Genomic DNA, 24,133 nt, shown 5'->3' with positions numbered 1-24,133 from the left:
TTGTTCCATATGCTGTATATTTTAAAAACAAAATGTTATATTCCATGTCTCTTTAAATGTCATGTTTATGTTATTCAATTTGAGGGTCTTATAAAATTTTATTTGAATTAAGTTTAAGTGCATTAGTTATATAATCTTACTATTTCAAATGAGGTAAGTGAGTATGGGTAAGTTAACCTCTCAAACTGCAAGTCTATAATAACAGTTTGCTTCCTAAATCAAATACTTTCCTAACTCTCCAAATCCAATTAATTTTTAATCCTTGAAGAGTTGACACATTGGAAAAGACCCTGATACTGGGAGGGATTGGGGGCAGGAGGAGGGGAGATGACACAGGATGAGATGGCTGGATGGCATCACCGAGTTGATGGACATGAGTTTGAGTGAACTCCAGGAGTTGGTGATGGACAGGGAGGCCTGGAAACTGTGATTCATGAGGTTACTAAGAGTTGGAAATGACTGAGCAACTGAACTGAACTGAACTGAATTGAACTATAATTCATCTTGTTTACTGATAATTAGCATCATGTCTACATTTACATATTATTCAGTACAGTACAGTCACTCAGTCATGTCCGACTCTTTGTGACCCCATGAATCGCAGCACACCAGGCCTCCCTGTCCATCACCAACTCCTGGAGTACACTCAAACTCATGTCCATCGAGTTGGTGATGCCATCCCACCATCTCATCCTCTGTTGTCCCCTTCTCCTCCTGCCCCCAATCCTTCCCAGCATCAGAGTCTTTTCCAATGAGTCAACTCTTCGCACGAGGTGGCCAAAGTATTGGAGTTTCAGCTTTAGCATCAGTCCTTTCAATGCACTGGTTGGATCTCCTTGCAGTTCAAGGGACTCTCAAGAGTCTTCTCCAACACCACAGTTCAAAAGCATCAATTCTTCAGTGCTCAGCCTTCTTCACAGTCCAACTCTCCCATCCATACATGACCAATGGAAAAATCATAGTCTTAACTAGATGGATCTTTATTGACAAAGTAATGTCTTTGCTTTTGAATACGCTATATAGGTTGGTCATAACTTTCGTTCCAAGGATTAAGCGTCTTTTAATTTCATGACTGCAATCACCATCTGCAGTGATTTTGGGGCCCCCCAAAATAAAGTTTGAAACTGTTTCCACTGTTTCCCCATTTATTTCCCATGAAGTGATGGGACCAGATGCCATGATCTAAGCTGTCTGAATGTTGAGCTTTAAGTCAACTTTTTCACTCTCTTCTTTCACTTTCATCAAGAGGCTTTGTGTTCCTCTTCACATTTTGCCATAAGGGTGGTGTCATCTGCATATCTGAGGTTATTGATATTTCTCCCAGCAATCTTGATTCCAGCTTGTGCTTCTTCCAGTCCAGTGTTTCTCATGATGTACTCTGCATAGAAGTTGAATAAGCAGGGTGACAATATACAGCCTTGATGTACTCCTTTTCCTATTTGGAACCAGTCTGTTGTTCCATGTCCAGTTCTAACTGTTGCTTCCTGACTTGCATATAGGTTTTTCAAGAGGCAGGTCAGGTGGTCTGGTATTCCCATCTCTTTCAGAATTATCCACAGTTTATTGTGATCCACACAGTCAAAGGCTTTGGCATAGTCAGTAAAGCAGAAATAGATGTTTTTCTGGAACTCTCTTGCTTTTTCAATGATCCAGCAGATGTTGGTAATTTGATCTCTGGTTCCTCTGCCTTTTCTAAAAGCAGCTTGAACATCTGGAAGTTCATGGTTTACATATTGCTGAAGCCTGGCTTGGAGAATTTTGAGCATTACTTTACTAGCATGTGAGATGAGTGCAATTGTGTGGTAGTTTGAGCATTCTTTGGCATTGCCTTTCTTTGGGATTGGAATGAAAACTGACCTTTTCCAGTCCTGTGGCCACTGCTGAGCTTTCCAAATTTGCTGGCAGATTGAGTGCAGTACTTTCACAGCGTCATCTTTTAGGATTTGAAAGAGCTCAACTGGAATTCCATCACCTCCACTAGCTTTGTTCATAGTGATGCTTTCTAAGGCCCACTTGACTTCACATTCTAGGATGTCGGGCTCTAGGTGAGTGATCACACCATTGTGATTATCTGGGTGGTGAAGATTTTTTTGTACAGTTCTTCTGTGTATTCTTGCCACCTCTTCTTAACATCTTCTGCTTCTGTTGTGTCCATACCATTTCTGTCCTTTATAGTGCCCATCTTTGCATGAAATGTTCCCTTGGTATCTCTCGTTTTCTTGAAGTGAGCTCTAATCTTTCTCATTCTGTTGTTTTCCTCTATGTCTTTGCACTGATCACTGAGGAAGGCTTTCTTATCTCTCCTTGCTATTCTTTCGAACTCTCCATTCAGATGGGAATAATCTTTCCTTTTCTCCTATGCTTTTTGCTTTTCTTCTTTTCACAGCTATTTGTAAGACCACCTCATACAGCCATTTTGCTTTTTTGTGTTTCCTTTCCATGGGGATGGTCTTAATCTCTGTCTCCTGTACAGTTTCATGAACCTCTGTCCATAGTTCATCAGGCACTCTGTCTATCAGATCTGGTCCCTTAAATCTATTTCTCACTTCTACTGTATAAGGGATATGATTTAGGTCTTACCTGAATGGTCTAGTGGTTTTCCCTACTTTCTTCAATTTAAGTCTGAATATGGCAATAATGAGTTCATGATCTGAGCCACAGTCAGCTCCCAGTCTTGTTTTTGCTGACTGTATAGAGCTTCTCCATTTTTGGCTGCAAAGAATATAATCAATATGATTTTGGTGTTGACCATCTCTGATGTCCATGTGTAGAGTCTTCTCTTGTGTTGTTGGAAGAGGGTGGATTATCTGGGGAGCCCATAATATACCAGGTACAATATAAAAAGTAATGGAAATTACATGAAGTAGCAAAGAACAGACCCTGTTTAAAAGGTGCAGCACATACTCAGCTCTGGTCTGCAGTTGCCCAAGGGAATGTAGGTCAAGTATTTCTCCAGACTTAATGTTAAAACTGACTTGTTGATATCTGAGAGGCCTAAAGAAATCCCCTGCAGGCTGTATTTAGCACAGGACTAGCTCTGAGACTTGGTGATGGACAGAATTCTGGCATGCTGCAGCCCATGAAGTCACAAAGAGTCAGACATGACTGAGTGACTGAATTGCACAGTCTACTGAGGAGTTTGCTTCTTTTTAATTACATGTAGGCTCTTTGACAACCCCATTCTCTTTCCTTGGCAACAACTGAATTTCATGGAGTCCTGATACCTGCAGGTTGCTGGCCACCATGCAGTCCCTGGTGGCTCAGATGGTAAAGAATCCGCCTGTAATGCAGAAGACCCAGGTTTGATCTCTGGGTTGGGAAGATCTCCTGGAGGAGGGCATGGCAACCCACTCTAGTATTCTTGCCTGGAGAACCCCATGGACAGAGGAGCCTGGCAAGCTATAGTCCATGGGGTCACAAGAGCTGGACATGAGTTAGTGACTAAACCACCACTACCACCATTATTCTTGGTTAGAGAATTCCAGGGATAGAGCACCCTGTCAGGCTACAGTCCATGGGGTCTCAAAGACTAGGATATGACTGAGCAACTAACACTGAGTTCCAGCAGAGATATTTACAGGACTTAGATTACACAGACCATTTTTGGAACTGCTTTATCCAAACACGGAGTCCTTGCTGTCTACTAACACTGTCTAGATTACTGGATCTTGAGATTGGCCTTTTTCTCTTTTGATTCTGGAACTATTACTCTGTTATTTCCCAACCCTCTCTCCCCCAAAAGACTGTTTTTCATCTTAGTCAGAATTGTTTTTTGCAGATTACAAACAAGTATTTCTAATTAATATATTAGTTAATCACATTAAAAATAATTTTCTACCTTTGTGTTCCTCACTGTGATGCGTATCAGGACTCAAAAGAATCCCAGCATAGAGGGGCATCAGGATTTCTACCCTGCCGATCTATGGTTTCATTTCCAGTCACTCTTGTATTTTGTTTTTATACAAATACCGAACTGTTTTCATTTTCCATTCACCATAACAGTTTCTTATCTGTCATTGCCCCATCAGCCAAAACTGATTGCCCTTCTCACTAAAGTCTGCTCATTCTTTGAGGCTCAGCTCAAGGGCCATCTCTTTCAGAAAACCTTCCCTAAAGATGTACCCACCTGTTACAAACATCAAGTGCAATGAGACGGACATGTCTCCTCAGTGTGCTGTGAATATGAAGTGCTCAGCTGCTTTGCTGAACTAGTAACAGTGTAACTTTGGGGGCCTTGAGTCTCACTGGGCTAAATTCCTCAAAGACAGAATTTTTATCTTAGCTTTCTACCAACTATTTAGCACAGTGTCTGGTCTGCAATATAAACTGATTGAGGAAAGGACTATAAGAGAAGGAGATCTTGAAAGCAACTGATATCATCTAGTTGAAACTAACTTCCATAAACATATGAAGCAGTTGGACAAAAAGCATGAGAGAGTTTAGGATGAGAACTTCTAAGAAAGTATATAGTCCACTCGTCCTTCCTGTTTTTCAAATGTATAATAGCAATTTTTATGAATATTTCATATTTATTATATACAATAAAAGTTTTAATTAACTGCTAAATAATCTGACTTACAAAAGCTTTATAAATTGTATGTTAGGTGCAGGATACTGTCAAGTATAGAGAAAATATTTAAGAAAGAAACTAGTGGGGAGAAAAAGGAGAAAGGAAAGGAAGAATTTTGATGTTCTTTTAAGTATCATTCTAAAAACAGAATTTAGATAACTGATATTCTTCTTATAGAAGGATAATACTTGATATATTAAAAGAAGTTATAAAATAATAATATGGAAAACAAATTGGTTGCTAGTAGCATTCTTGAGGTACTTCCCAGGTGGCACTAGCGGTAAAGAAGATGCCTGCCAATGCAGGAAGCATAGAGACACCAGTTTGATTCCTGGGTTGGGAAGATCCCCTGGAGAAGGAGATGACAACCCACTCCAGTATTGTTGCCTGGAGAATCCCATGGACGGAGGAGCCTGGCAGGCTACAGTCCATAGGATTGCAAAGAGTTGGACATGACCGAAGCGACTTAGCACAGCACAATATAGCATTCTTGAGGAATATAGTAACAAACATCAAATAACTTGGAGAAACTAAAATTAATAAATACTTTTTTTTTTACCATAGATCTTTCCTTTGAGTTAATAAGGTCTGTCTTATAGATAAGAGTTTCTTTTGTTTATCATTCTAGCAATGAACATAATACTTTTAGAGGATTAAATTTTGATCACATTTCCTTTCTTCTTTCAATCATTCAGTACACATTTATTTAATATCTCCTATGTATCAAGCTGGAAAATGTACTGAGGCATTGGAAATCAAATTATATCTTGACATTTTTTTATATTTAAAAACTTAAACCTATGGGTTAATTTCAGTACAATGAGCTTTAGAATATATAATGACTTATTTACATAATAAATACCAGTAGGAAAGCAATGTGTGCACATTTTAAAATATACAATCAGTGCACATTTTAAAATATATACTCAGTTAAACATTACTTGTAAAATCTATTTGTGTGTGTGTTAGTAACTCAGTCGTGCCCGACTCTTTGTGACCCCATGGACTGCAGCCCACCAGGCTCCTCTGTCCATGGGATTTTCTAGGCAAGGACACTGGAGCAGTTTGTCATTTCCTTCTCCAGAGCATCTTCCCAACCCAGGGATTGAACCTGGATTTCGTGACTGCAGGCGTATTCTTTACCAACTGAGCTACCAAGGAAGCCGTAAAATATATTGTTATTTATAATTAAATATTTAAAGGCTTTGTTCACTTTAAATGTTGAAATTATGACATTTTTAGTTAAAAAAGTAGATTATATAATTATAAATATTAATTTCTGATAATGCCCTTTTTGCAAGTCTTTCTTTAAAGACAATCTTATACATAACTCCAAATGGCTAATGTGAATGGTGAAAAAGTCTGTAAGTGCTATAAAATTAGACTGGTTTAACCAAACACTTGTTTCTAGTACCTCTCCAATTGTGTGCTTCCCACATCTATCTCCTAAGAAAATCTACCAGAGGAGATTACTAGAATAAGTAAAATGTGCTTTGTAGTTTTAAAAAGAAGAAACAACTGAATAGGAAAGCTGGACTGTGAGAGAAGACATGCACTTTTTGAGTGTAATGTGCGTGAAATTGTATCCCTTGGAAGAAAGACAAATTGTCAGCAGGATATAAAGTAAAGAATTTTTTGCTCAGAAATACTCTGTGTAGGTGGTTCGTTGTTTTATTGTTTTCTTTCTAACTAAGTCATCCTCGTAAATTGGCTAAATGAAGGAAGCTCTGCTTAAAGATGCTTACAATTTTTTTTATCCCAAATCAGACTAGAAGTCATGGGGTAGGGTGAGAAGAAGATGAGAGAGCAAATATGTGGCACTGGTAAAGGCTGAGGTTTAACCTCTGGAATATTTGGGTCATCTCTTGGAGAGAAAATATCACACAGGAGGAAAATCAAGTCGCAGAAGGAAAGGAAAAAGCTATCAAAGCCACAGGGGAACTAAGGGGTGACAGCAACAGAAAAAATATGAATTCATCCTACCCCAAATTAGGGTGCTTATAAACCCAAACAAGAGAATACAAATAGTAGGAAGAAAAGATTAAACACAACTTTTACAATTTGAGAAAAAAAAAAAAAACAACTTAGTACAAGATATCCAAAAAACTCAGTGTAGAACAATTCAGTAGCCTCACTACATAGTTAACAATTACTCATTTTCCTTATTTTATTTCCTACTGTCATCTTTTCAAAAGAAGTCATAACATTTGATTGATTCAGGTAAAGGTTCTTTTAAAACTTATTGTTCAATTATCTACCTATTTACTGACTCCTAAAACTCTGTGTAAAAATTATTGCAAGCTTATCTTAGATATTTTCAACTTTCCTTCTCCTATGTGATAAACAGACTTTGTTGAATTTTTCTATATTACCTTTAACATGCTTATATATAATTAATATTGATATGTTTTTATACATAATTTTGTTTTTCCCTATATTTCTATATCTCCTTCTTTTCTATATTTTACCAAGAAAAAGTATCACATTAAAAATCAATATTACTATGGAAAAATACAGAGTGTGTATATATATACATAACATATATATACATATAAATATAAAATATCAATATTTTCCCATACATCAATATTAAGATCAAAGCATTCATAAATATAAAATATATCATCATATACATTTTAAAATATCATCTTAAATTCAAAATTAAAATGGATATTATAAAACTATATGACAAACAGAACCAAACAGCATCTCTTGTTTGGTTGTTTATTCAGTGGTACATTAGAAAAGCTTAAAATATTAATATTGAATCCTAAATATAAAGTCTGTCTTCTACTAATACAATGAGGTCTTTTTAACACACAGTTTAATTAAGTACAAGGATTTTTTTTTTTCTTATAATGCAGGTAATTTAAAAAACTTTTAAAGTTACTATGTAGGTAAAAGCCTCATTCTAAATTGTGGGTAGTATTTTTAAAGCACAAATTAGTCTTTGCCATTAAGCTTCACTAGGTGTTTGGGAAAATAAAAGTTTGCAGCGATTCAGCTGCTTTAAGAGAAGAATACAAACCTCTTAAAAGTAAGTAGCAAAAGAACTGAGAAAAAGGGCCTGGTTTCTTGAAGTTCTTTCTTCATCATGTGCCATTACTGTACTGATGAAGTTGAATACTGAACACCACGGAATAACTCATGAAAATATAAAGGGGAAAATCTATGTGTGGAAGTAGAGTTGCATCCTTAAGAACAAATATTACAAACAGACTCAACTCTTGCCTCTGCCATTTTCTAGCTATTCTACATTTTATAAGAAACACTCTACTTGTACTATTGAGTTTGTTTCTTCTTTAGTAAAGCTGTGACACACATATCTAACAGGGAGAAGACTGTGAGAATTAAACAAAAGAGGGTATGTAAACATAAAGGGCTTCCCTAATAGCTCAGTTGGTAAGGATTCCATCTGCAATGCAGGAGACCCCGGTTTGATTTCTGGGTCAGGAAGATCCTCTGGAAAAGGGATAGGCTACCCACTCCAATATTCTTGGCCTTCCCTTGTGGCTCAGCTAGTAAAGCATCTGCCTGCAATGTGGGAGACCTGGGTTCAATCGCTGGGTTGGGAAGATCCCCTGGAGAAGGGAAAGGCTACCCACTCCTGTATTCTGGCCTGGAGAATTCCATGGACTATGTAGTCCATGAGGTCACCCACAAAGAGTCCTATAACCAATGTAGTAAATGACATGTAGTAAATTTTAATAAATGTCAGCTCTTTTTATAAGTGAATATTTTCACTTTTGGGAAAACAACAACAACAACAAACAGTGCTTTTTTATTCTGGAGAAAAGTAAAGGAGCTTATCATCACCTAAATCAGGACTTGTAATAGTTTCCCACTGACTTACCCATGCTAAGATCATTCTAAGGGGAATATATTCTAAGACCCTCAGTGGATCCCTAAAACTGCAAATAGCACAAACCCCAAATATACTGTTTTTCTTCCTATACATATCTATGATAACATTTAATTTATTAATTAGTCATAATAAAAAAAAATCCATATTTCCAGCATCACTCCTCGTGCACTTTGGGGCCCTTTACTAAGTAAAATATCGGTTACTCGAACACAAGTACTATGATGGCATGATAGCTATCATCACTAGACAGCTGAAGTGATGACCCAGATGACTACTAAGACACTAACAAGAGGGTAGTGAATGCAGTAAAGACAAGAGGATGATTCATGTCTATGGTAGGACAGCAGATTTCATCCAGCTACCTAGAATGGCATATTATTTAACACTTATAGATTGTTTATTTCTAGAGTTTTCCATTGAATAATTTCAGAGTGAGGTTGACAACGGGTAACTGAAATCATGGAAAATGAAACCACAGATAAAATGGGATGACTGTACTATAGATGAGGGCAAGTTGGTAAGGTGAGACTCAGAAAATTTTAACAGCTTACCTAAGCTAAAAGATCCAGATTTTTGTTAAGTTAACCAGGACCCTGCTACCTGGGCATTTTTCTAGTAAACTACCCTACCTTTCAAACTAGTCACTCTATTTTATTTTATGGTTTTCAACTTTTTTTGGATTCTTTTCTTTTAAATTCAAGTTAAACTTACTAAATGAATTTCTAGTTATTCATTATACTTTTAAATGAAACAGACTGAAAATACTTTAAATAAACATAATCATACTATATCATATAAATTAAACCATGTATAACCTGGATAGTGGCTGCACCTGTGTTTATAATTGTTATTTAATGAAATAATCAGATAAATATTCTAATATAGTATGGACATACTTGTAAAGTAATCAGTACATTTTTAGGATTATCAGAAACCTGTAAATACAGGATATTCAGGAATCAAATTGCCCAACTCTAAAAATTTATAAGAGAGAGAGGAAATCTGTGATAAATCACAATCCTGTTATACAAATGTGTGGGAGCAAGTTCTCATTTATATCAAAATGATTTAAGAAAATTATTTTTTCAGAATGAGTTTGGCACAGGATTTTGGAGTAGTTATCTTCAAAGAAATTTGGAAAAAGCATATAAAATTGAATAAACAGCTGTGAAATTCTTTAATTTTTAAAAATTGTATAAAAAACCAATATTAAACAAGCCTTCTTCAGCTTTTATGTTTCAAAAATATGAATGTAAGTTTCTTAAAACTGTCTTTAAAACTGAAGCACACGTTAATTCATACTTTTAAAAAATGCCTTCGGAAGTAGCAATTCTACATTTTTCACATAGATATTATTATTATGCAATCCAAGTATAATTGTCACAGTTCTAAAATAGACTACAAATTTTAGTTCTTTAAAATAACACTGATGAACAATAAATGGTCATTTAGCTTTATATTTTTATACAATGGTCAGTCTCTGGAGATAACAATATAAGAAGGGAACCTCAACTGGGATTTCAATAAAACCTATACACTTATGGGCTTCCCTGGTGGCTCAGAGGTTAAAGCGTCTGCCTGCATTGCAGGAGACCTGGGTTCGAACCCTGGGTCGGGAAGATCCCCTGGAGAAGGAAATGGCAACCCACTCCAGTATTCTTGCCTGGAGAATCCCATGGATGGAGGAGCCTGGTGGGCTATAGTCCACAGGGTCGCAAAGAGTCGGACACAACTGAGCGACTTCACTTTCACTTATACACTTATGCTTCTGTATAATAAAGTTAGCCTATAAAACTTCACTAGATATATTTCTAATCAACCACATCTTAAATAAATAAACAATGGAATTTTCTCCTGATTGCTTTCACTATTACTTTTACATTTAAATCCATTTCTTGCTGGCCAAATTTCTCTCTATTATCAGAGTATACACACTTACAGCTCATAAGCAATGCACTGCTTTTTAAATAAACAGAAATGAGTGAAGCCCAGAAATATCTCTCAGCACAGTATACTTGCTGATCCCCAGACAGTTCGTTTCTTCTGAGATGTCAAAGGATATTGGAACCTGGGATTTGTTTTTGATCCCAGGAGTTTTCTACCTCTAGGATGAGCTGCATATTTAGTATGAGAATACAGGATTTCCTAAGTGCTCTTCACTAAGGTATTCCATGAATAATTAACTAGTTAGATCAAAATTTTTTCTTTTGAGATGGTGATTCTAAGTTTGAATTAGAAAAAAGGAACAAAAATATTTCATTTTTGAATGTATGACTTTTTATTATTCCTGAAGGAAAAAAATAAGTTCTTGGTATATATTTTTTCTGACATAAGGTTTGTAAAGACTAACTTCTTGAGAGTATAAAAGATGCATTCTAAAGAGTGCTTTAGTTCATGTAATTCTTGCATTTTCTACCCAGCCTGTTCCCTCTGAATGAATATTTTTAATTCTCAATATGTTGGCAGCAGAGGAAGCTTAGATTTAATTGTTTCTATCAAACTGAAAATGCATCAATTTCTATGCTATCCTATATACAAGCATATTATTCACTTTTACTGCTGCTTGTTGGAACTAGAGGGATATAGTACTGACATATCATTCATTCATCCTTTTTCCTAAATATTTTATATTCTTGCATTAAGAAAAGAGTTTTAGAATAAGTACTGATTGATATATAGAAAGATATAGTCAAAATTAAATGCTGCAAGATCATGCAGGCAACATCTAATTAGTCTAAGTGTGAAGATAATGTATGACCTTGAAAAATCAAAATTATCCAGTTTTTAATATAATTTATGTGATTATTTTTATGTTTTATAGAGAATATGTTGTCAATGCATGCAAAGCAATGCTTAATATCTTTCCTTTTTTAAAAGAAGTATAAGAATATACATACTGTAAGGAACACATTCATACTGCACTTCAAGGTATTTATAGGTTCCTGGACAAGGGTCTGGAAAAACATCAGGACCTGCCACCACTGCACACTGGGTTCTGTTATTGCACCTAAAGTCAAAGGAAAAGAAAAAATAATAAGTGTCTATGTAGTTAAGTAATTATTGACATAAATACAAAATTTATCTGATAAATACTTTCTAATTACAAAGATTTAAGCAAGGTTTTGGGTAATTCAGGGTTTTAGGTTTACTAAGGTAATGTCTATAGTATACTTTAAAAAGCTAGACATTAAAAAATTCATTCAGTTTATTCATAGTAAATAATTGAATATTAAACTGAGCACAGCACAATATTGAGTTAGAAGTTAAAACACAGCTTAAGCAACATTAACTGGCCCATAGGATATTGTCAATGTGAAGACAGGACTATTTGGTAGGAAAATACTCTCATTATATAAATGAATAATAATAATTAAGAAAATAGAACCACAGAACTTTATTAGGCAGTAGTAAAATATATTCACTGATTATCATATCACTTTTATAGGCAGTGAACATATGTTTTTGAAACACTTTTAGCTACACCTAAAAAATAAACTCAGTAAAATGTTAATATTTAAATATCAAAATCTAAGAATTTAATTTATATAAATTAGTATAAAATACATAATCCCATAAGTAAGACTACTTTTAAGAATGTACTCTTATATTCCTCATGATCAGCCAAATAATGACATTAATGTTGCAGATTCCTATTCACAAATGTCAGCATCTAAGAGTTGACTTATTGGAAAAGACTCTGATGCTGGGAGGGATTGGGAGCAGGAGGAGAAGGGGACGGCAGAGGATGAGATGGCTGGATGGCATCACTGACTTGATGGACGTGAGTCTGAGTGAACTCTGGGAGTTGGTGATGGACAGGGAGACCTGGTGTGCTGTGATTCATGGGGTCGCAAAAAGTCAGACACAACTGAGCAACTGAACTGAACTGAAGATTACCAAAGAGAAAGATCAGACATTACTAATGAAGTTGAAAAACAAATTAGGCATCTTTTGTGGCTTTGGGCTAAACAGATCTGGGGTACCTAGATTTCAGTTCAGTTCAGTTGCTCAGTAGTGTGGTAGTTTGAACAAATCTCATGGAGGTGATGGAATTCCAGTTGAGCTCTTTCAAATCCTGAAAGATGATGCTGTGAAAGTGCTGCACTCAATATGCCAGCAAATTTGGAGAACTCAGCAGTGGCCACAGGACTGGAAAAGGTCAGTTTTCATTCCAATCCCAAAGAAAGGCAATGCCAAAGAATGCTCAAACTACCTAGATTTACTCATGGGTAAATACACATATAATGAAAATGATTTTGGCTCTGAAAAAGACACTCAATTTCAGAGTAGCCTCATTCTAGCAAATTTTACTCAAAATCTTTTTAGAGTCAATAATTTATCAATAAGTAAACATTCCTATTAAAATATATATATATGACTTCTCCTACCCAAAAGAGTATTGCTAAGCACACAGTATGAGAAATTCTCGCTGTCGTTTGCTTTATGTTCTCATCTTACTCTTCTCAGAAATATATCTCAAGCTAGATTTTTTCTCTCTCTGTTTCTTTATTTCTTTATTATTACTTTTTAAATTATTTTCTTAATGATATGTTTCATTTCCTGGTATGACCTATACCTCTGAATCCTTGCTAGGATACTAGCTGGATAAGGAGCACTTAGGGCAGAACTCATTTTGATTTATACTAAAAATGGTTGAGTTTACTTGAGGCTACCATTTGTCAGGCATAATGAGGTTTTTATTTATTACCTAAATTAAAACAGATTTATTAGTGAATGTCTTAAACTTAAAAATATATTTTGTATTGTCAGTGAAAGAGTAATAAAGGCCAATATTCCATGTTCATCAGGCAGTTTATTAGAATAATAGCTAATTCTGATGGTCAACATACTATAAAATTCTCTTGCATAGATTTAGGTCTAAGAATGATTATCAAACAATTGTATAATAACATTAACATAAATGTGGCTGTCACCAACATACATAGAAAATAGGTGGTGCAAGTATTTTAGTGTATTAACATTTTTTAAAATCAGCAGTACTTTCCTATTACATACAAAAACCCTTTGAGAAAGTTGTCTTAAAAGACATAACTATTTTTTCGCAGTTAAGAAATACAATTTTAACATCACACCTTGAAAAGATAAAATCCTAAATCTGTGTTAGGATTTTATACAATGAGCAGCTATAAAAACTCAGTTATATCCAGATCATTACAGAAAAATCAGCTATTATCAGGAATGAATTCAAAGCAGAAATAATGAAAAATGAAAATATACATGATGAAAACAAGATTATATTTAAATATTCTATAAATAAAATACTATTGTTAATCTCAAGTAATTATAAGATTGAAATAAATATTATATATATTATATTCAGTTCAGTTCAGTTGCTCAGTCATGTCCAACTCTTTGCAACCCCATGAATTGCAGCACACCAGGCCTCCCTGTCCATCACCAACTCCAGAAGTTCACTCAAACTCATGTCCATCGAGTCCATGATGCTATCCAGCCATCTCATCCTCTGTCATCCCCTTCTCCTACTGCCTCCAACCCTCCCAGCATCAGGGTCTTTTCCAATGAGACAACTCTTCGTATGAGGTGGCCAAAGTATTGGAGTTTCAGCTTTAGCATCAGTCCTTCCAATGAACACCCAGGACTTATCTCTTTAGGATAGACTGGTTGGATCTCCTTGCAGTCCAAGGGACTCTCAAGAGTCTTCTCCAACACCACAGTTCAAAAGCATCAATTCTTTGGCGCTCAGCTTTCTTCACAGTCCAACTCTCACATCCATACATGACCACTGGAAAAACCATAGCCTTGACTAGACAGACCTTTGTTGGCAAAGTAATGTCTCTGCTTTTGAATATACTATCTAGGTTGGTCATAACTTTCCTTCCAAGGAGTAAGCATCTTTTAATTTCATGGCTGCAGTCACCATCTTCAGTGATTTTGGAGCCCAGAAAAATAAAAGTCTGCCACTGTTTCCACTGTTTGCCCATTTATTTGCCATGAAGTGATGGGACCAGATGCCATGATCTTAGTTTTCTGAATGTTGAGCTTTAAGCCAACTTTTTCACTCTCCCTATATATAAATATAATGGTTTGTTTCTTGGCCTATTGTTTTACTTCCTATTATCAACCTATTTCCTAATTACTACAGCTTTATAGTAATGAAATTAATTTTGAATCTGTGCTATTTTTATAATTTTCAGATACAAGTGGACAATTTCAAATGTATATTGTTTAAACAATCAATGTTTGATACCAGCAAACCAAATTACTAGTTATTTATGAGTAGGGCATAAAGGTTAAAATTTGCAATTATGACAGTGTTTGTTTCTAAGAAAACTGTCTTGAATCAAAAATAATTTCACATGGTTATAATTGTATAGCTCAGATATTAAAATATATGCATATTATGTACATCCACCCATCTTACTATCTAAACATGTGAACTGATCATTCTGCATATCATATACTATTTAATTAACAAAAATACTAATTATTAATGTATACATAGGAAAACTGAAGCAAGCTGCCAGGAGCCAGCATGAGGAATCCCACCCATGACAAGGTCATGTGGAAGGAAGCCTGACAAAACACAAGGACGTGATTGGCTTCAAGGATTCCCCCTGGAAATTCCTGAGCATCCACCCCCCAAGACCAGAATCTGCCTGCTTTACTGTGTTAGGCTTTCCACCTACTCTTCTGTCATTAACAGGGGACTGTCCCCCCACCACCTTTTTCTGGAAAAAATTGGAGCTTTTAGATAAAAAAAATCTCCTGGGCATAATACGAGTGTTTCAATTCAAAAACCCCTTTGATGGCTTTTTAGCCTGCCTGCAGGACTCGTACAGCTGCACATGTGATTGTTTGAGGCCTCCTGACTGCGGGAGGCACAGGAAGCTTAAAACATCCTAGGAATGTAGGGGCTTCCGAGGAGTCAAAATCATTAGAATAGGACTGATTAAAGGTTTCATTTGTTGAGCCAGTACTTGCTGCCAAATGTTCATATCCTCTATTTTTAGATATAGTTGGTATATAGAAAAACAGGTAGTAGACCTGGTATTAGCAACATTAGATCTTTGAGTTAAGTACTTTCTTTGTTATAACCCACTGCACCTTTGTTCTACAGAAATGCAACTTTATTTAGTACTTTGAGGGTGATGCAGAGTAAAGAAAAAACACTTCTGGGGAAAAGGAGTTTTCTGGTTGATAGACAATAATCCAGGAAGAGAGCCATAAAAATGTTAACAAGCCTCTTGGCCAGAAGATAATGTAAACCACCTGAGACCTTTTGTATATGGGAGGGTATGCAAAAAGAAAGCCTTGTCTCAATGAGGGTCAGGACAGCTGCCCCTGCATAACTCTGCATATTCCATTATGTACAACTTGGGGTATATAAGCTGATTTTAAAAAATAGTTTTTGGAGTCTTGCACTGATGCTGGGCTTCCCCATGTCGTTCTTTTCTTTTTCTGGCTGAATTCCCATCTGGAGCGGGGAGGCTCACCATGTTTACTTACTTGTCCTGGCTTCTAAGATCCGTAAGAGAGAGAGCCCAAGGCGGGGCACTCTCCGACATTGAAACGGATGCCGGTAGCCTAACGTAGATGGTGCAAGTTCCTTGTCTGGAACTTTATTAGCTTTCCACATATACTAAGTTATTCAGCCTCTTTTCTCCACCAAATTTTCCTACTACACTATTTCTTCCAAATCTAATCTTATATTAATAAATAAATAAGTCTTTCCTCGCCAATGCCGTCCCCGCTTCGAATTCCCTGGATCCACCGGGGCTGGACCTTGGCAGCAAGCCACATATATTATAAACGTTAGATGCTGTCATGAGTCCCAAATATCGTATTTAAGGGTAACCAAAGAAGAATCAAGAAAGGCTTCTAAATGATGAGACATGTGTTTGAAGAGGTATGTAAACCAAACCATGCTACATAAATAATATTGCAGTTATTGTCATCATTGTTCTATAGAAAACAATGCTTTACAGTATTTTCAATAGGTTATATTTTATTACTTTTCCTGTATCAAATGCTTTTCATAAATTAAGATCTTTAGAAATAAAAAGGTAGACAACCTCTAGAATATTATTTCTGTATCAGATATATTACAGATTGTTTAAAAACTATCTACATTTCTAAAGCTGCAGATTAAAGTCTATCCTCTTATTTATCTTTTATGATTTCAGTCACTGTGAGTTAAAATTGAATTAATATATTAAAGATTATTGATCAATATATACCAGTAAGAAAACTTTTACAATTATATCAAAGTTGTCATAACTAAATTTACTCTACTTTTGATGATAAAAGCAAAATAAAATAATTGAATGTTCTGATGTGTTTTACATTCAGTTTATTCTTTAATTTCATTTTAATTCAAGTATACATTTAAAAATGATTTTCAATATCTCTGATATCAAAGATATTCTTAAAACTCACAATAAAGGATGAGAAAAGATTATAAAATATAGTCAAATGCAATCGAATCTACTAATATTCACAGGAAAAAATGCCATTATCTTATAATAGAATTAAGGCTTCAGTATTTGAAAAAACTTTCAACATTTTTTATCAGAAACTTTAGGCAATAAAATTTTTCTATATCAACAATAGACAATTTTCAAATAAAGCATTTGAATTAAAAAGCAGGTGACAATAACAAATATCCGGTAGAACTCTCAAAGAAATATTGTGCAGTTTCAGTCTTTACATATATAACATGGAAGTCAAATTATTTTACAACCTCATAAAGTTAATTTGTTTATAAAACTGTATTAAAACTCTGTAAAGTATCATACAAATGCACAAGATATACTATTAATTACTGTTGCTATCCTCATTATTATCATTAGTCATTTGTTTTGGCATGGGTTGGTCACACTTTATTCTAGATAGACTGAATCTTTTGAGATAAACCTACAACACAGAAAAAGCTGACACACAGAAAAGCACAGAAATTCTTTGGATTGAGAGTAGAAATAGGAAAAAAGCAGATTTACATTTCTTTTTACAGTAGGCCAAATAAATAGCTATTGTCATTTAGTTGCTAAGTCATTTCTGACTCTTTTGCAACCCCATGGACTGCAGCCTGCAAGGCTCCTCTGTTCATGGGATTTCCCAGGCAAGATTACTGGAGTAGGTTGCCATTTCCTTCTCTAAGGGGTCTTCTTGACCCTGGGATTGAACCCATGTCTCTTCCATTGGTAGGTGGATTCCTTACAGCTGAGCCAAATAAATTATTTGTGTGCAAATTACATTTGCCAGCATACAAAAAGCTTGAGATTTACAGTAACTCTTTAATCAAGCACATTCATGCATTTGTTACTTGCCACTTCTTTTTGAGATGAATATTACTAGCCCCAATTTCACAGCGGAGGGAATAGGTGTGGTGATGTGAAATAACTTTTCAGACTCTCTTAATTGAACAATAGGCACTGGACTCCAGAATGGTGACCTGAAAACCATGATCCCTTTGCCTTGTGTGAGTGTGTCATATATTTCATGGCACTCTGGGAAACTAACGTAATTCACTCTTATAGGTTTTGGGGAGTACTATTATGACCTGGCTCCTGAGAAACCTGTATGCAGGTTAGGAAGCAATAGTTAGAACTGGACATGGAACAATAGACTGGTTCCAAATAGGAAAAGGAGTACATTAAGGCTGTATATTGTCACCTTGCTTATTTAACTTATATGCTGAGTATATCGTGAGAAACACTGGGCTGGAAGAAGCACAAGCTGGAATCAAGATTGCCAAGAGAAATATCAATAAACTCAGATATTCAGATGACACCACCCTTATGGCAGAAAATGAAGAACTAAATAGCCTCTTGATGAAAGTGAAAGAGGAGAGTGAAAAAGTTGGCTTAAAGCTAGATCATGGCATCTAGTCCCATCACTTCATGGCAAATAGATGGGGAAACAGTGGCTGACTTTATTTTGGGGGGCTCCAAAATCACTGCAGATGGTCTTTGCAGCCATGACATTAAAAGACGCTTACTCCTTGGAAGGAAAGTTATGACCGACCTAGATAGCATATTAAAAAGCAGAGACATTACTTAGTTAACAAAGGTCTGTCTAGTCAAGGCTATGGTTTTTCCAGTGGTCATGTATGGATGTGAGAGTTGGACTGTGAAGAAAGCTAAGCGCCAAAGAATTGATGCTTTTGAACTGCAGTGTTGGAGAAGACTCTTGAGAGTCCCTTGGACTGCAAGGAGATCTAACCAGTCCATTCTAAAGGAGATCAGTCCTGGGTGTTCATTGGAAAGATTGATGTTGAAGCTGAAACTCCAATACTTTGGCCATCTGATGCAAAAAGCGGACTCATCTGCAAAAACCCTGATGCTGGGAAAGATGGAGGGCAAGAGGAGAAGGGGACAATAGAAGATGAGATGGTTGGATGGTATCACCGACTCAATGGAAATGGGTTTGGATAGACTCTGGCACCTGGTGATGGACAGGGAGGCCTGGTGTGCTGTGATTCATGTGGTGGCAAAGAGTCGGACACGACTGAGTGACTGAACTGAACTGATGATGATCTGATGAGGTAGACTTGCTGTGAAATATATAACTTGCCCAGTTTTCATTCAGATATGGTGTGAATCAGGCATTCGAAGGATGTTATGAATTTAAATTAACATGACATAATGAGGCCCTCTCAATTCAAGTTGGAATGAAGCAATCAGAAAGATGAATTGCTGAACATAAGTTAGAAGGAGTGATAAGACTTACATATATATATATATATATATACTTACATATATATATATATATAAGATTTACTTATATATCAGACATAAAAAAGGAAAAAGGATAAAAACAGGCCATTTTAATTCAATCCATATACAAAGATTCAAACTAAGCACAGTTGCTTCCTATTGATAAAAGTTTAAAATATTACATAATATGTTTAATAGGATTGGTTATTAGTACTAATTTTAAAGCAATATTAGTACTAATTTTAAGGTAATATTGCTTAACTTAGATGTCTTATGATGATTGTCAGGGAAGATATACATAATTACAGGATTATAAATTAGATATAGAATCATTTGTTGCTAACTTATTCATTCTAATATTATTCATAGCAGTATAAGAAAAAAAAAGTTAAGTATGATAATGAAAAAGTAATATTGGGCAAAATTTCACCATAATGTATTGCAGAAAATAATAAAAATGAAATTGCTATGTTTATGCACATATTATCTATTCTGTAAGTTCTAATTATATAGAAAATAATCAGCCTCTTTTTGCTGAATTTAATAAAGTGACAATTGTTTTAACTTCCATATCTAGGTAAAAATTATCATCCCATTAGCTGCTATTTAGTTAAAATACTTATAGATGAAGAATATCAAATGAATCCTAAACATAACTGTATTTCAAAACATTCTTATAGACATATAAAGATTATATTGGTTGGTTCCATGGCTCTAGTATTTTACTATGATAAAACCAAAAAATTTAAATAAAGTATGATTGTATTTATACACTGGGACTGTGACACATAGGGTTCTCCATTAATAAACCCAATTACATATTTTTATTATGCTCTTAAATTAGTGTGTACAAAAAATCCAATCCAACAAATGTTTAGAAACTTCTCAATTAATTCTTTAGTCATGCAAATATATAAAATTCTATTTAAAATCATTGGAATTATAAGATATGATCATGTTAAAAAATAGGTACTTTGTATCTTTTGCTAGCAAAATTAGTCATATGAATTTATGTTAGTATTTATCACATGACTGATGAGAAACACATACACTGAGTATACCCAAGTAATACAGTATCTAAAATATGGCACATCAATATCTGAGCCATATATGAGTAAGGAATTCTGTTCTAAGAGTAAAATGTTTTAGATTTATTCAAGAGATGTGGGTTCAATTCCTGTGTTTGGAAGATCCCCTGGAGTAGAAAATGGCAACCCATTCCAGTATTCTTGCCTAAAAAAAGTCCATGGAGAGAGGAGCATGGTGGGCTACAGTCCATGGGGTTGCAAAGATTTAAACATGACAGAGTGACTAAGCACATATAATTTATGCAAAAAGCAAGGTACTATCCTCAGGCTACATTACTGTTAAAAATCTGAAAATGGTTTAGGTAATCAGGATTTCCCTGCTGGCTCAGTGATAAAGAATCTGCCTATCAATGCAGAAGACATAGGTTTGATCTCTGATCTGGGAAGATCCCTCAAAGAAGGAAATGGCAACCCAAACCAGTATTCCTGCCTGGGAAATTTCATGAACAGAGGAGCCTGGCATGGTATAGTCCACAGAGTTGCAGAGTCAGACACAACTTGCTGACTGAACAACAACAGGGTTACTAGCAATTTTTAATTCTCAGGATGGGCTGTAGTGATATACAAAAAATGAATTCATCAATGAATATCAATAAGATTTTGCTCAATGTCCATAATCAGAATAATTATCTTTTCCTTAAGACGCTACTTTCCCTGTGTTTCACTGTCCATTGCTCTGAGGCCTACAAATACATCATTCAGTTTGGACTTGCTTAGGAAGAATAAGGCAACTATCTCTTGGTAGAATATGAATATATGTATCATAAAGGAATCATGCAGGTCTCAATTAGTATGATAACTAAATGGTCAGAGAAAAATCAATCAATATTTTTAAAAATTCTCTAATTCTTATGGTTTAGCTTTATAGCTAAAATTAACAAAAGAATCTGCCAAAGTTGTTTACATACACTTTAAGTGACAATTTAAAAAGAGCAACAAAAGTGATAAGGTTCTTATTTGCTGTTCATATTTTTGAGAACGTTGATTCTAAGCCATAAACTAAAAGTATTGTAATGTCTTACAGAAGACACTGTAACAATGAAGTTAAATCAAGTTATATGATTCACAAGGTAATTCTTTAACCCTGTCATTCATATTTTATATTTTTATATTTTATTTCACATTCTTTACATTACAAATGTGATATGACACAAGCAAGTAAAAACAACCAAAATGAGGAGTAAGGAGGACCACAGAAACTAGGATACTGTGTTTGTTTTCTTGTTGCTTCTGGAACGAATTACCACAAAATAGGTCTGGCAGTAGAAGTCCAAAATAGTCTTCTATGACTAAGACAAAGGTGTTGGCAGAGTTTGTTCCATAAAGGGTCTGAGAAGAATCTGTTTTCTTGCCTTTTTTTTTCCAGTTTCTAGAGGCTTGCCCTCATTCCTTGGCTTGCAGCCCCACACCACATCACCTTTTTCATACTGATTCTGACACAGCACTACCTTCCTTCTTTGAGTTTCTTGCTTCCCACTATAAGGACACTGTGATCATATTTAAGGCCCACATCCATAATCCTGGATGATGCCTCCACCTCAAAAGTCTTAATACTGTTGCATACATAAAAATCTTTTATCTATATAAAGTAAAATTCACAGGCTACGGGAATAAAGATGTCAAGACCATTGAAGCGGTATTATACAGCCTACCATAAGCACTTAGCAAAAAGACTCACTGAAATTGCTTCCTGTGGCAGTCACTTTACAGAAGTCTTACACAGGAAGATGCATGTTATTATAGTAGAGCATGTTTAGTAGAGCTAAGATGTTCAACATTTCCATAATATACAGTTTTATTTATTAAAATGATGCATAGGCCTACACTTCCATATATAATGTTTCAGTACAAATAAACATTTTGATTACAGCTTGGCTAAAAGACATCATGTTATACTTGGTTTTTTTTTTTTTTTTTGGATCACAATGGGATTTTCAGTGGATAAAGCTTATTGCAATAGATGTGAGAAAATGAGCTAGGTTTGCCTGACCAACAAAGGCAATTATTAAAGCATTTTACAGAAACTAGGTCATTGTTTCAATTTTTTTATTTCATAACGTATAAAATATCACAAAACTTTATAAAATGTGAAATATCAAACATTAAGAAATTATTAATGAGATCCAACTGATGTATTAATTCATGTATCAGTGTTATTATATGACTATTTCAAGTTTGCAGACTTAAGTAAACAGTTTTAGTTTGACAAAATTCAATTTAATATACTAATTTTCTACTGCACTAAAAAGATACTGTTTGCCTGTGCTTGAAACTATTGCTGTGGCAATTTAAAACAAGAAAAATTTTCAGATTGTCTTACTATAGTATGAACACATTTATGAACCTTAAGGGTTTATTACTGGGAATATTTTTTCAAATTGCCTTAGTAATATTAGTAATATTCTGAAAATACAGAAATAGTTTGAAAATGCAGTAATCTTGTAAGGAAGTCCAATCGCCAAATATTCCACACATCTCTGGGTAATATTTGCTAGAACAAATTATCATAATCATCAGTCACCATCCACAGAATATTTATGGAGCCCATTCCAAAAACAAAATGATTAGCTATGTCAGACATGAATACAACTCATAGAAGCATGCATTCACAATAAATGGAAATGTACATTTAAAATTAACATGCTCACAAGCATTGCTTGGAAAAGCATTTCAGTTCTGAGTTATGTGCCAGTGATTTCTAAGCTGTAATCTTCTAGTACTAGCTGAATGCTACAACAATGGATATATAGAATTATGACAAACTTCTCATTTAAAAATAATTGGAATTGCCTCTGTATTAGTTTATTAACCATCTACTTGCAGCTGCATATCAGAATTGAACATTTTTGAAGTTGCATGTTTGGTTAACCAAATAAATCAATGTGTGTCTGAATATATTATCTTAAAGTATAGTAAATGGAGGTATAACTTGTTTTCTTCTAAAAGAACAATATTTGCATGTATGTATTTTTCTTATTGAAGACAATGTTCACTTTGCAGACAGATTTTCTTTTTTTCAAGGTAAAAACAGACATAACTGATTACACTTCCTGTGAGTGCTGCAAAGCATTCTTCTCGTCCTCAAGCTACAAGAACTAGCTGCCATGATAGGACTAAGACTAGAGATGTCATACTAATTCAGTTTAGTCTTTTGTCTTCTCAATGTGCAATATTTTCAGATCAAACTATTTATGTGTGATAAAAATAAAAAGGAATAAAATCATATCCAGAGAAAGAAAATTGCAAATGGTATTTCAGTAATGTTGGTGCCTGAAATCACTTAACATGAAAGCTTATGAAAGGAATGGCATGAGCTCAGAAAGATGTCTTCGATTTCTTCACATTTGCTTTTAATGAAGTGCCAAATAAAAGCAAATGAGTAACTTTGTGTGTATGTGTGCACATGCCTACATTAGGATGCATATAAGAAGACTTCCAAAGGAGAATATATAGCAGAAATAAACTTTCATGTCTAACTGTCCTCATACATGGGCTTTTTGAAGAGTGCAAGAGTAAGATTTATATCACAAAAAAATAATTTTAGCCATCTTTATGGTGTGTAACTATAATATACATGGTACAGCATAATAAACTGTGAAAGAAAGCCCACATGTGCCAGTTTCTGAAGACTATTAAATCTCACAGGTCAGCGTCCTTTCTAAGATGCTTTATCTCTCCTTTCTGGTACCTGGCCTGGTTGGGTTGGCTCTTTTGAATTAGGTCCAGTCATGACCTCAGACAGAGACTCTTCTATAGCGTACATCCTACCTGCTTTAAATTAAGGTATTTCCAGAAAGCAATAAGTACAAGATAAATGCAAGGACATTTCTACTTTTATCAGAATAATTTAGGCTATTATAAACAAAACAGCAAATGTAAATTAAAGTAGCTTAAAAATAAGGGTTGTATCATC

At 34.9% G+C, this 24,133-nt stretch overlaps 1 protein-coding gene across 12 annotated transcripts in view; it reads right to left on the bottom strand.

Moving 5' to 3' along the window:
- Positions 1 to 24,133, bottom strand: part of ADGRL3 (adhesion G protein-coupled receptor L3) — a 936,369-nt gene that overhangs the window by 372,161 nt on the left and 540,075 nt on the right. For all 12 annotated transcript variants that reach the window (XM_070292434.1, XM_069593110.1, XM_069593111.1 and 9 more), the window contains one exon: positions 11,333 to 11,442. In XM_070292434.1, the coding sequence (XP_070148535.1) occupies positions 11,333 to 11,442 (110 nt within the window). The remainder of the gene's footprint in view (positions 1 to 11,332; positions 11,443 to 24,133) is intronic.

This window comes from Ovis canadensis, chromosome 6 (genome assembly GCF_042477335.2).
Source record: "Ovis canadensis isolate MfBH-ARS-UI-01 breed Bighorn chromosome 6, ARS-UI_OviCan_v2, whole genome shotgun sequence".
In the NCBI taxonomy this organism is placed as follows: Eukaryota; Metazoa; Chordata; class Mammalia; order Artiodactyla; family Bovidae; genus Ovis; species Ovis canadensis.
This window is presented reverse-complemented; position numbering and strand designations above follow the sequence as displayed.